The sequence below is a fragment of the Bos indicus genome, chromosome 11 (assembly GCF_029378745.1).
Source record: "Bos indicus isolate NIAB-ARS_2022 breed Sahiwal x Tharparkar chromosome 11, NIAB-ARS_B.indTharparkar_mat_pri_1.0, whole genome shotgun sequence".
Taxonomy (NCBI): domain Eukaryota; kingdom Metazoa; phylum Chordata; class Mammalia; order Artiodactyla; family Bovidae; genus Bos; species Bos indicus.
Window position 1 is genome coordinate 19543370 of NC_091770.1, and position 10850 is coordinate 19554219.

The 10850-nt window shown below is 43.2% G+C and overlaps 2 protein-coding genes across 2 annotated transcripts in view; one reads left to right on the plus strand and one right to left on the minus strand.

The window, feature by feature from the left end:
• Positions 1 to 2193, minus strand: part of SULT6B1 (sulfotransferase family 6B member 1) — a 15520-nt gene extending 13327 nt beyond the window's left edge. Inside the window, exons 1-2 of the mRNA XM_019969994.2 lie at positions 1995 to 2193; positions 440 to 552 (exon numbers count right to left, since the gene is read on the minus strand). Coding sequence (XP_019825553.2) covers positions 440 to 552; positions 1995 to 2193 — 312 coding nt within the window. The remainder of the gene's footprint in view (positions 1 to 439; positions 553 to 1994) is intronic.
• LOC139185699 (uncharacterized) overlaps positions 1 to 8081 on the plus strand; it is a 32185-nt gene extending 24104 nt beyond the window's left edge. The window contains exon 3 of the mRNA XM_070798158.1: positions 1 to 8081. This exon is cut by the window's left edge and continues 21187 nt beyond it. The gene's annotated coding sequence lies outside the window, so the exon portion shown is untranslated.
• The last annotated feature ends 2769 nt before the right edge of the window (positions 8082 to 10850 follow it).

Consider the following 10850-nt stretch of genomic DNA (forward strand, 5'->3'; position numbering starts at 1 on the left):
GGTGTGTCTAAGTGTGGAGGGGGGCTGGATGGTCCTCCTCTCCCCTGTTCTGTCCAAGCACCAAAATCTCGAGGCAGATCCTTCCTCCCCCTTTTTCTTGTCCTTCCTGGCAGGGAGAACAACATCCTATCTCACATCCAGGCCTTAGTTAGTTAAACTGACAAGGTGAGTAATAACATGCGATAAGATAATATTAATAACAGGTAGGATGACCTGTTACTAACTTCACACACACACACTAATGATTTAATCATTTTTAAGTAATAGTAATAAGGTGATTCTGTAGTAAAATGAGATAATTCCTGAAAAGTGCTGGGATTATATGATAAGCACATAATGAATTATTTAGTGTTGTATTTTCTGAACTCAAAACTAAAAATCCCCCAATTCTACTTTCTAGAATAATTTGCTCTAAGTTTCAAGGCTCTTTTGTACCAACCTGATATTTTTCTGGGTCCCCACATTCAAGAACTGGGAATTCTGGATAGTCATACTTTTGTTTAGAATCAGCAAACATTAATTCACTAATGATGTGGAGAATCCAGTTAGAACCTATAAGAAAAATCAGAGAACCAAAGCTCATTAAGGAGTCTTGATATAATAAAAGCATGTTACTTAAACATACATATCATAAAAATTAAAATCTACAATGAGAGAATTCCCCGGCAGTCCAGTGGTTAGGACTCTGCTTCCACTCCAGGGGGCCCACGTTTGATCGCTGGTCTGGGAACCAAGATCCTGCAAACTATGTTACAGCCTAAAAAAAAGGAAAGAAAACCTACAATTCCCTGATGTGTACAGCTGGTTCTTCTGCACTCAGCATAACCTGGGCTGTGGAAAGAAGCATTTACTTACTTCGGTATAAAAATCAGATTATCTTGTTTCTTAAATTTCTCCTTTAACAAGAGGCAGTGCTTTTTAAAAAATCTAGAATATCTTCTTTACACAACAATGTTATACTATAGAAATGGTTATTTATTGTGTATCATATATTTTACCTTAATGAATATTTTCTACAGCAATGTGGGATTTTGATTTTTATAAAAATACAGCATCAATTAAAAAGGAAATATGAAATGGAGTTGGCTTTAACAAACAGAGATGGAATAACAGTTAAAAATGATCAAAAGTAGGACTTTCCTGTGGTCTAGTGGTTGAGACTCCACGTTTCCACGGTGGGGGTGCAGGTATGATCCCTGGTCAGGGAACAAAGATCCTACATGCCACCCGGTGTGGCCAAAAAGGAAACGAAAAAAAAAAAAAATCAAAAGTAGATTGTATAAAATAGAGTAATTTAGTTTCTTAACATCTTATCCTCCACTGATGAAGGACCACTATAAAACTGGGTTGAGAAATAGGAGGATTGGTCTTTGATCCTGAAAAAATAACATGGAAGGCATAGATGTTTATAGACAAGCCCATGCTTGTCTTCAGTCAAAAATTAAGATGAACATCTTGGCTACTCTGAGTACTCCATGGAAAGTGGGCCCTGTTTCTGTTTGCTAGCCCCACCATACAGCTCCTTCTACACTCATCATCGATCCTGTTCTTTTCACACAGACCTCCTCCCTCAGACACTGCGTCACGCGTGCTCAGCAGTTTCAGTCGTGTCTGACTGTTTGTGACCCCGTGGATTGTAGCCCGCCAGGCTCCTCTGTCCATGGGATTCTCCAGGCAAGAATACTGGAGTGGGTTGCCATGCCCTCCTCCAGGGGATCTTTCCCACCTAGGGACTGAACCTGAGTTTCCTGCATCACAGGCAGATTCTTTAACACTGGCCACCGGGGAAGCCCTCAGACACTGGGGTTTCTAAATCTACCAGTTCTAGTTACTGCTTTTACAGGCTCTGTTCTGATTCACCATAGCTACCCACCTCTCCAATTTCTGGCTTCATGTAGAGATGAGATGGCCTGCCCTCCTCCCACCTTCTCCTTGCACCTTCCCCACCTACTCACTCTGAAAAAGTGCCCTTGTAGAAAAGTTTTGTTAGTTACCACACTTTGGATAAGATGCTAGAACTATGTCATCGCTTCTGGCTTCAAAGGCGTCCAGGGCTTTGAAAGTCTCTGAGGTGCACATGGTGACTGGGTAAGGAATCCCCTGATAGGTGAAAAACAAGTGAGACAGTACAGTTTCTTTTGATTTTTCCAAAGCTTCATCAATGTAGTCAATAAATTTGGAATTAGCAGTCATTCTGGGTCCCTGCTAAAGAACCTGCTCTGTGGTTGTCCGGGGCAGTGACAGCTTTTAATGGAGGTTTTCAGGAGGTGGAATAAAGGGCTCCTCCCATTCACGTGAGAAAGAAATACTTAATTCTCACCCACCTCCACCCTTGGCTTTTTGCGTACCCACCTCTGACAAAAGGCACGCCGCAGGTGCAAAACGGGCTGAGGATCGGGGAATGTTACCCAGTGGGTGGATTATATTACCACTCTACGCAGCCCTCCCAAGGAGAGAGTAGACTTTCTTAATAGACAATAATAGATATTAAATGTCTAACACATAGTTATTTAATTCAATCATGTATAATATTTTAATATTAGCAAAACAATTTATGGAGGAAACCTCTCTCGTTGGTTGATAGTTTTACACATACATGTCCATGGTGTGAAGTGCAGTGAAAGTGAAAGTTGCTCAGTCGTGTCCGACTCCCCATGGAATTCTCCAGGCCAGAATACTAGAGTAGCCTTTCCCTACTCCAGGGGATCTTCCCAATCCAGGGATCAAACCCAGGTCTCCTGCATTGCAGGCGGATTCTTTACCAGCTGAACCACAAGGAAAGCCCAAGAATATTGGAGTGGGTAGCCTATCCCTTCTCCAATGGATCTTCCTGACCCAGGAATCCAACCAGGGTCTTCTGCATTGCAAGTGGATTCTTTACCAACTGAGCTATCAGGGAAGCCCCCATGGTGTGATGCAGGGTGTAAAATTTTTCCCTTTTTCCCATCTAGGTTCTTTGCCTGGTCTAATAATTAAATTGATGTAAGACCAGTCAACAGGAGAAAAAAACAAAAAAATTACGTACTTAATGGATGTTCCATTATAATACACAGATTCAAAAGGCCATCAGGTAATTGAAGTTTAAATAACATCCTGTTTATTAACAGGGGTTTAGGAAAGGGGTAGGGGTTTGAGGATACGAAGGGGAGGAAAGCCACTCACAGGAAGGCAGAGAAAATGTTTGGAAAACTAGGGTTGCCCTGTTCTGCAGATGAGTTTTTTGGATAAAAATATATCCCTGGTAATAGGTATTTTCCTGGTACAGCCCTTCTTTCCAATGTAAATTTAGGTAATTAAAGGGGGAGGTAAAGAGCTTTTCCTTAATTGACTGAGTTTTTTAATTGCTTTTAGTTCAAAATTATCCTCATGCCAACATGGCATATTGTAAGATGGCAAAACCTGGTCTCCTTCAGTGACAAGGAAGTGATGGAATTGCCCAATAATTTAGTGGGGTGGAAAGAGGCACCCAACTGAATCTATCATTTCCCGCCGCAGTAGACTCAGAAGACTATAGACCTGAGTTTGAATCTCAGCTCTACCACTTACTTGTGTTTGTTTATTTTGTTTTATTGAAGTATTGTTGATTTACAGTGTTGTATTAGTTTCAGGTATACAGCAAAGTGATTCAGTTCTTTTTTCAGATTCTTGTCCATCATAGGTTATTACAAGATACTGAATATAGTTCTCTGTGCTATACAGGGTCCTTGTTTATTTTGTGTATAGTGGTGTGTATATATTAATCCCAAACTCTTAGTTTATCCCTCTCTCCTCCCCCTTTCCCTTTGGTAACCATAAGTTTTTTTTTTTTTTTTTTTAATTATTTATTTGTTTAGCTGTGCTGGTCTTAGCTGTGGCATGTGAGATCTAGTTTCCTGACGAGGGATCCAAATGGCTCTCCCTGGATTGGGAGTGCCAAGTCTTAGCCACTGGACCACCAGGGAAGTCCCCCTAAGTTTGTTTTTCTATATCTGTGAATTTCTTTCTGTTTTGTAAATAAGTTCATTCATTTACAAATAAGTTGTAAATAAGTATCATTTTCTTAGATTCTACCTACAAGTAATATCACTGACCTAGAGCCAGACATCCTGGAATGTGAAGTCAAGTGGGCCTTAGAAAGCATCACTACGAACAAAGCTAGTGGAGGTGATGGAATTCCAGTTGAGCTATTCCAAATCCTGAAAGATGATGCTGTCAAAGTGCTGCACTCAATATGCCAGAAAATTTGGAAAACTCAGCAGTGGCCACAGGACTGGAAAAGGTCAGTTTTCTTTCCAATCCCAAAGAAAGGCAATGCCAAAGAATGCTCAAACTACCACACAATTGCACTCATCTCACACGCTAGTAAAGTAATGCTCAAAATTCTCCAAGCCAGGCTTCAGCACTATGTGAACTGTGAACTTCCTGATGTTCAAGCTGGTTTTAGAAAAGGCAGAGGAACCAGAGATCAAATTGCCAACATCCGCTGGATCATGGAAAAAAGCAAGAGAGTTCCAGAAAAACATCTATTTCTGCTTTATTGACTATGCCAAAGCCTTTGACTGTGTGGATCACAATAAATTGTGGAAAATTCTGAAAGAGATGGGAATACCAGACCACCTGACCTGCCTCTTGAAAAACCTATATGCAGGTCAGGAAGCAACAGTTAGAACTGGATATGGAACAACAGACTGGTTCCAAACAGGAAAAGGAATACATCAAGGCTGTATATTGTCACCCTGTTTATTTAACTTATATGCAGAGTACATCATGAGAAACGCTGGACTGGAAGAAACTCAAGCTGGAATCAAGATTACCAGGAGAAATATCAATAACCTCAGATATGCAGATGACACCACCCTTATAGCAGAAAGTGAAGAGGAACTCAAAAGCCTCTTGATGAAAGTGAAAGAGGAGAGTGAAAAAGTTGGCTTAAAGCTCAACATTCAGAAAACGAAGATCATGGCATCCGGTCCCACCACTTCATGGGAAATAGATGGGGAAACAGTGGAAACAGTGTCAGACTTTATTTTTCTGGGCTCCAAAATCACTACAGATGGTGACTGCAGCCATGAAATTAAAAGATGCTTACTCCTTGGAAGGAAAGTTATGACCAACCTAGATAGCACATTCAAAAGCAGAGACATTACTTTGCCAACAAAGGTTCGTCTAGTCAAGGCTATGGTTTTTCCTGTGGTCATGTATGGATGTGAGAGTTGGACTGTGAAGAAGGCTGAGCGCTGAAGAATTGATGCTTTTGAACTGTGGTGTTGGAGAAGACTCTTGAGAGTCCCTTGGACTGCAAGGAGATCCAACCAGTCCATTCTGAAAGAGATCAGCCCTGGGATTTCTTTGGAAGGAATGATGCTGAAGCTGAAACTCCAGTACTTTGGCCACCTCATGCAAAGAGTTGACTCATTGGAAAAGACTCTGATGCTGGGAGGGATTGGGGGCAGGAGGAGAAGGGGACGACAGAGGATGAGATGGCTGGATGGCATCACTGACTCGATGGACGTGAGTCTGAGTGTACTCCAGGAGTTGGTGATGGACAGGGATGCCTGGCGTGCTGCGATTCATGGGGTCGCAAAGAGTCGGACACAACTGAGTGACTGATCTGATCTGATCTGACAAGTGATATCATATATTTGTCTTTGATTTGCTTCACTTAATATGAAAATCTCTAGGTCCATCAATGTTGCTGCAGATAGCAATATCTCATTCTTTTATGGCTGAGTAACGGGGGAGCCTGTTGGGCTGCCGTCTATGGGGTCACACAGAGTCGGACACGACTGACGCGACTTAGCAGCAGCAGCAGCAGCAGCAGCAGCAGTATTCCATTGTATATATATCACATCTTCTTCATCCATTCACCTGTCAGTAGACAGTTTGCTTCCACATCTTGGCTATTGTAAGTAGTTCTACTATGAACTTTGGGGTGTACTTACCTTTTCAAATTAGAGTTTTCCTTTTTTCCAGATATACGCCCAGGAGTGAGATTGCTGGATCATATGGAAGCTCTGTTTCTGTGTCTTTAAGGAAACTCCATACTGTTCTCTGTAGTTGCTGCACCATTGTCACCCACAGGAAGGTGAGGTGTAGGAGGTGTAGGAGGCTTTTCTTTTCTCCACACCCTCTCCAGCATTTGTATTTGTACACCTTTTGATGATGACTAGTTGTGTTATTTTGAACTCATAATATACCTTCAGTTCAGTTCAGTTCAGTTCAGTCGATCAGTCGTGTCCGACTCTTTTCGACCCTATGAATCGCAGCACACCAGGCCTCCCTGTCCATCACCAACTCCCGGAGTTCACTCAGACTCATGTCCATCGAGTCATGATGCCATCCAGCCATCTCATCCTCTGTCGTCCCCTTCTCCTCCTGCCCCCAATCCCTCCCAGCATCAGAGTCTTTTCCAATGAGTCAACTCTTCGCATGAGGTGGCCAAAGTACTGGAGTTTCAGCTTCAGCATCATTCCTTCCAAAGACATCCCAGGGCTGATCTCCTTCAGAATAGAGGGATAGTAATAGGTGGCCTATTTGACAACAGATATGTATGATTCCTAGAAGGGAGATGCTTTGTCAAGGGAAACATACAATATAATGGTGTCTCCTGTCCTCTGAGTTCATGTCCTTCTGGTTCAAGGTCCCTGAAGTGAAACGCTCACTCTCTGTGACATAGATTTTCCCCAGCAATACTCTCTTCTTTTTTCTTTGATTGAACTGGACTATTATCCTCACCTCCTTTGCATCTTGGTGTGGCCCTGGGGCTCATGGGAACTGAGTGGAAGTAGTGTGTGCAAACTTTTCTTCAGGACCTGGACACAGAAAGTTGATTGTTCTCTAATTTTTCTCTCTCCCCTTTCCTACACCTGGAGGACAGACATGATGCTGGTAAGCCAGACTTGCTAATTCAGACAAAAACAGCCCTCTAGGAGATGGCAGACCAACGAGATACAGGAACTCAACATGCGGTGGATCACCATCCCATCACCCACCCTACATAGAACCAATATCCTGAACTGTGCGTGGAAGAATACAATTGCCTGTCTTGTGGCAGCCACTGGATTTCTGCAGTCTCTTTGTCTCAGCAGTTTAGCATACATCTTGTCTAGTATACTTTCTGGGTCAAAATGTATTCTCGTTGGCTTCTTCTTAAGTCGACTTTCGGTATACATCTAGTGAGCATTTTTTTGTTCTTTATCCCATTCTCTTCTCCAAATCGTTCTCCTTACTCTTCCTCCATTTTTTTTCCTATAGCCTTATGAACATAGTTTTTTAAAACCTACATTTGCCTTTCTCTAAACTCATGCTAACACTGAGGAAGTTAGCTCCTAGTTGTGCATCATTAGCTCGCTGCTACAGTCATTCATATCAATATATAAATTAAAATAACACCCAACATTATTGATCACCTGTATGTAGCAGACATCCTGCCACGCTGGTAACATTACATGGATGATTTCATGTAGCTTCACTAAATAGCCCTATGAAATCAATGTTACTGTTGTTACCATTTTACAGGTGGGTTAATTGGAGTTTTACAGGAGGGAAGTAGAGTCAGACATTTGAGGAGCTGGGACAGGAATGTAGGCAGTGCAGCTGAATCCCCTGGCAGACAGATGGTTACAGCAAGATCTCTGTTAGAGGCCCCAGTGTAATTGTCTCTACCAATGCATTTCCGGTGCTACTTTGCAGGCTATGAGAAACAAGGCCCCGCGACTTTTCACTGAAAAAAAAATCTTACCTCCTAAGGAGATGGATTTTTATGACCGCAAGGGAAATAAATTCCCTGGATTCTAGAACATTATATTCAATAACAGCATTTGGGGATAAACACAGTATTAAATGTATCCATTGATTGTGAGGTGCATTCCAATTTCAGAAATGTGGAAAGCATGTCCATCATAGAGTTGAGGAAGTTATACCGGTCAACAGAAAGTGTCTCAGTGAGGCAGGTGGTGGATGTGGGACAGGAAGTTTTAATCTCCATTTCACTGAAGGGAAAGAACTGACCTAAGAGGTTTCAGAGTTAAAATGAGTAGCTAGGTTTCATTATATTTGTGATTATTTTTTTTAAGTTAGTAAAATTAAAATATTTGAGTCTTGCTATTTTTCTATGTCTTTTTACATTTTTAATTTTATTGATTTATTCATCTTTATTTTTATTTTTAAATGTGCCAGGCCTTTGTTGTGCTCAGGCTTTCTCTGGTAGCAGAGAGCGGGGGCTATTCTCTAGTTGCTGTGCGGTGGCTTCTCTTGTGGAGCACAGGCTCTAGGCACATGGGCTCACTAGTTGCGGCTCCCGGGCCCTAGAGCATGGGCTCAGTAGTCATGGCATACAGGCTTCATTGCTCCATGGCATGTGGGATCCTCCAGGACTAGGATCCTCTCGGACTAGGGATTGAACCCATGTCCCCTGCACTGACAGGTGGATTTCTATCCACTGCACCACCAAGGTGGAGAAAGCAATGACACCCCACTCCAGTACTCTTGCCTGGAAAATCCCATGGACGGAGGAGCCTGGTGGGCTGCAGTCCATGGGGTCTCAAAGAGTCAGACACAACTGAGCGACTTCAGTTTCACCTTTCACTTTCTTGCATTGGAGAAGGAAGTGGCAACCCACTCCAGTATTCTTGCCTGGAGAATCCCAGGGATGGGGGAGCCTGGTGGGCTGCCGTCTATGGGGTCACACAGAGTCGTGCACGACTGAAGTGACTTAGCAGCAGCAGCACCACCACCAGGGAAGTCCTGTTTTTGTATTTCCATACAGCACTACCCCTTGAAGCTCTTATTACCGTACATAATAATAGGACGTTATTCAGTGTAGGTGGAAAGGTTGTGTATTTCAGAATCTCCCTCCCAAAAAAGAAAAGGTGTAAGACTGGACTCCCTGCCAAGTGGCTTAGTGGGATTATCTCTTATATTGTACAGAGTCTTTGTTTCCCTAGGGAAGGTAGAACTTAAGACATTAATTCAAACAGTGACATTAAAAAAAGAGTGACTGGATCCTGTTCTGATACTAATGCCTGTGATTAGGAAGATTTAGGGGCTGTCTAGAATTGGTAATGTGAGGTCTGATTTTTGTTAGTCTCCCTAAACTCAGGGCAACCTGTCAACCTTCATGCATGATTGCAGAATAATCGGGATTAGATGATGCATTTGCAGGTGGACCTCTGGTTCTGCAAAATCCCAGCTTCCTGTTCAGCTGGATCCACCCAGGCCTGAGGCAAGTGGGACCTCTCAGATGGTACTGATTCTTGGCTCTGCTGAGTCTGGGAGGTTTATATGAAGCTCCTTTCCTTCAGTTTAAAGAGACTGGTCCCTCTTGCCTTCTTTTCCTTTAATTTTTTCTCCCAGGCTGTGAACTTACACACACACATACACACATAGACACTTCCACCCACCCAGAGTACAGGTGACTTTTTAAAAAGTCTAAGGAGATTGAAATCAAGACTGATGAGCAAAGCAGGTATTAGATAGCAGAGGGCTCCTGTGTGTTGATTGACCCAAGGCTGCTTTTTAGAGGCAGGTAAACTGGCCCTTCCTGTGCCATCTTCCTTGGGGTGCCCCTTCAGATTATGTTGTGTTTCCTCCCCCACCCCCACCCTCTTCTTTAGCAAGAGATGTTCTACTTTCAGGGCAGTTCAAGATTCAAATTGATCTTGGAATCCAATATGTAGGGAAAGGGAGTAACCTCTGTATTTGGAGAGTTTACTAAAAACTGGCTCCCCTTATCAGAAGTTGACCATCAGGAAGTCAGGATGGAGTCCGTGAGTTAGTGGATGATGGAAATATTCGGGATCCAGGATGGTGCATCTGGTAACACTTTGGTCTCCTAGGCTGAGGTTGATGGGAGAGCCACTCCCTCCAGAGCATAGCAGCTGGCAGAACAGAGATTCTGCCCCTGCTGCCCCTGCTTCAGGGACAGTGCCCGCCCGCCAGAGGCCACAGCTCCCCACTGCTCTGTGTCCTGGGCCATCTGAAGGGAAGCCTGCGCCATCACCAACATCCTGGCCCTTCTGTCCAGTAGGTGCCCTTTGGCAACCAGCAGCAGTGGATTATCTAGACTAATTTCTGCTGCCTCATGTCAGGTAGTTGGAAGGATTCAACTCGAAGATTCCACCAGATTGACTAGCTAGTCTTCCTCTGAAATGTCCGTGGGAGAATGGACAGCAAACTTCCTAGGTCCCTGTTTGTTTTTAATTGAGGTATTTGTTTATTAAGTACATAATTGAAGGATTTATTTTAATTGAAGTATTTGTTTTTAATTGAAGTGTTTATTTATAAGCTCCTAGTTTCTTCCTTTTTATTTAGTTGTATTAGTTTCAGGTGTGCAGCAAAGTGATTCAGTTATACATACATATATATCTATGTATTTTTTCAGATTCTTTTTCCTCATAGGTTATTACAAAATATTGACTATAGTTTCCTGTGCTAAAACGTTAGGTCTTTGCTGGTAATGTATTTTATATGTAGTACTGTGTATATGTTGGGCTTCCCTGGTGGTTCACATGGTAAAGAATCAGTCTGAAATGTGGGAGACCTGGGTTTGATCCCTGGGTTGGGAAGATCCCCTGGAGGAGGGCATGGCAACCCTGGAGAATCCCCATGGACAGAGTAGCCTGGCGTGCTACAGTCCATGGGGTCACAAAGAGTTGGCCCTTCTCCAGGGGATCTTGCTGACCCAGGGATCGAACCTGTGTCTCCTGTAGCTCCTGCATTGCATGCAGATTCTTTGAGGCTGAGCCACCAGGGTAGTAAGAGCACTGCTGCTGCTGCTGCTGCTGCTGCTGCTGCTGCTGCTGCTGCTGCTGCTGCTGCTAAGCCGTTTCAGTCGTGCACAGTAAGCGGTAATTACGGTCTGGGGGCGGGGC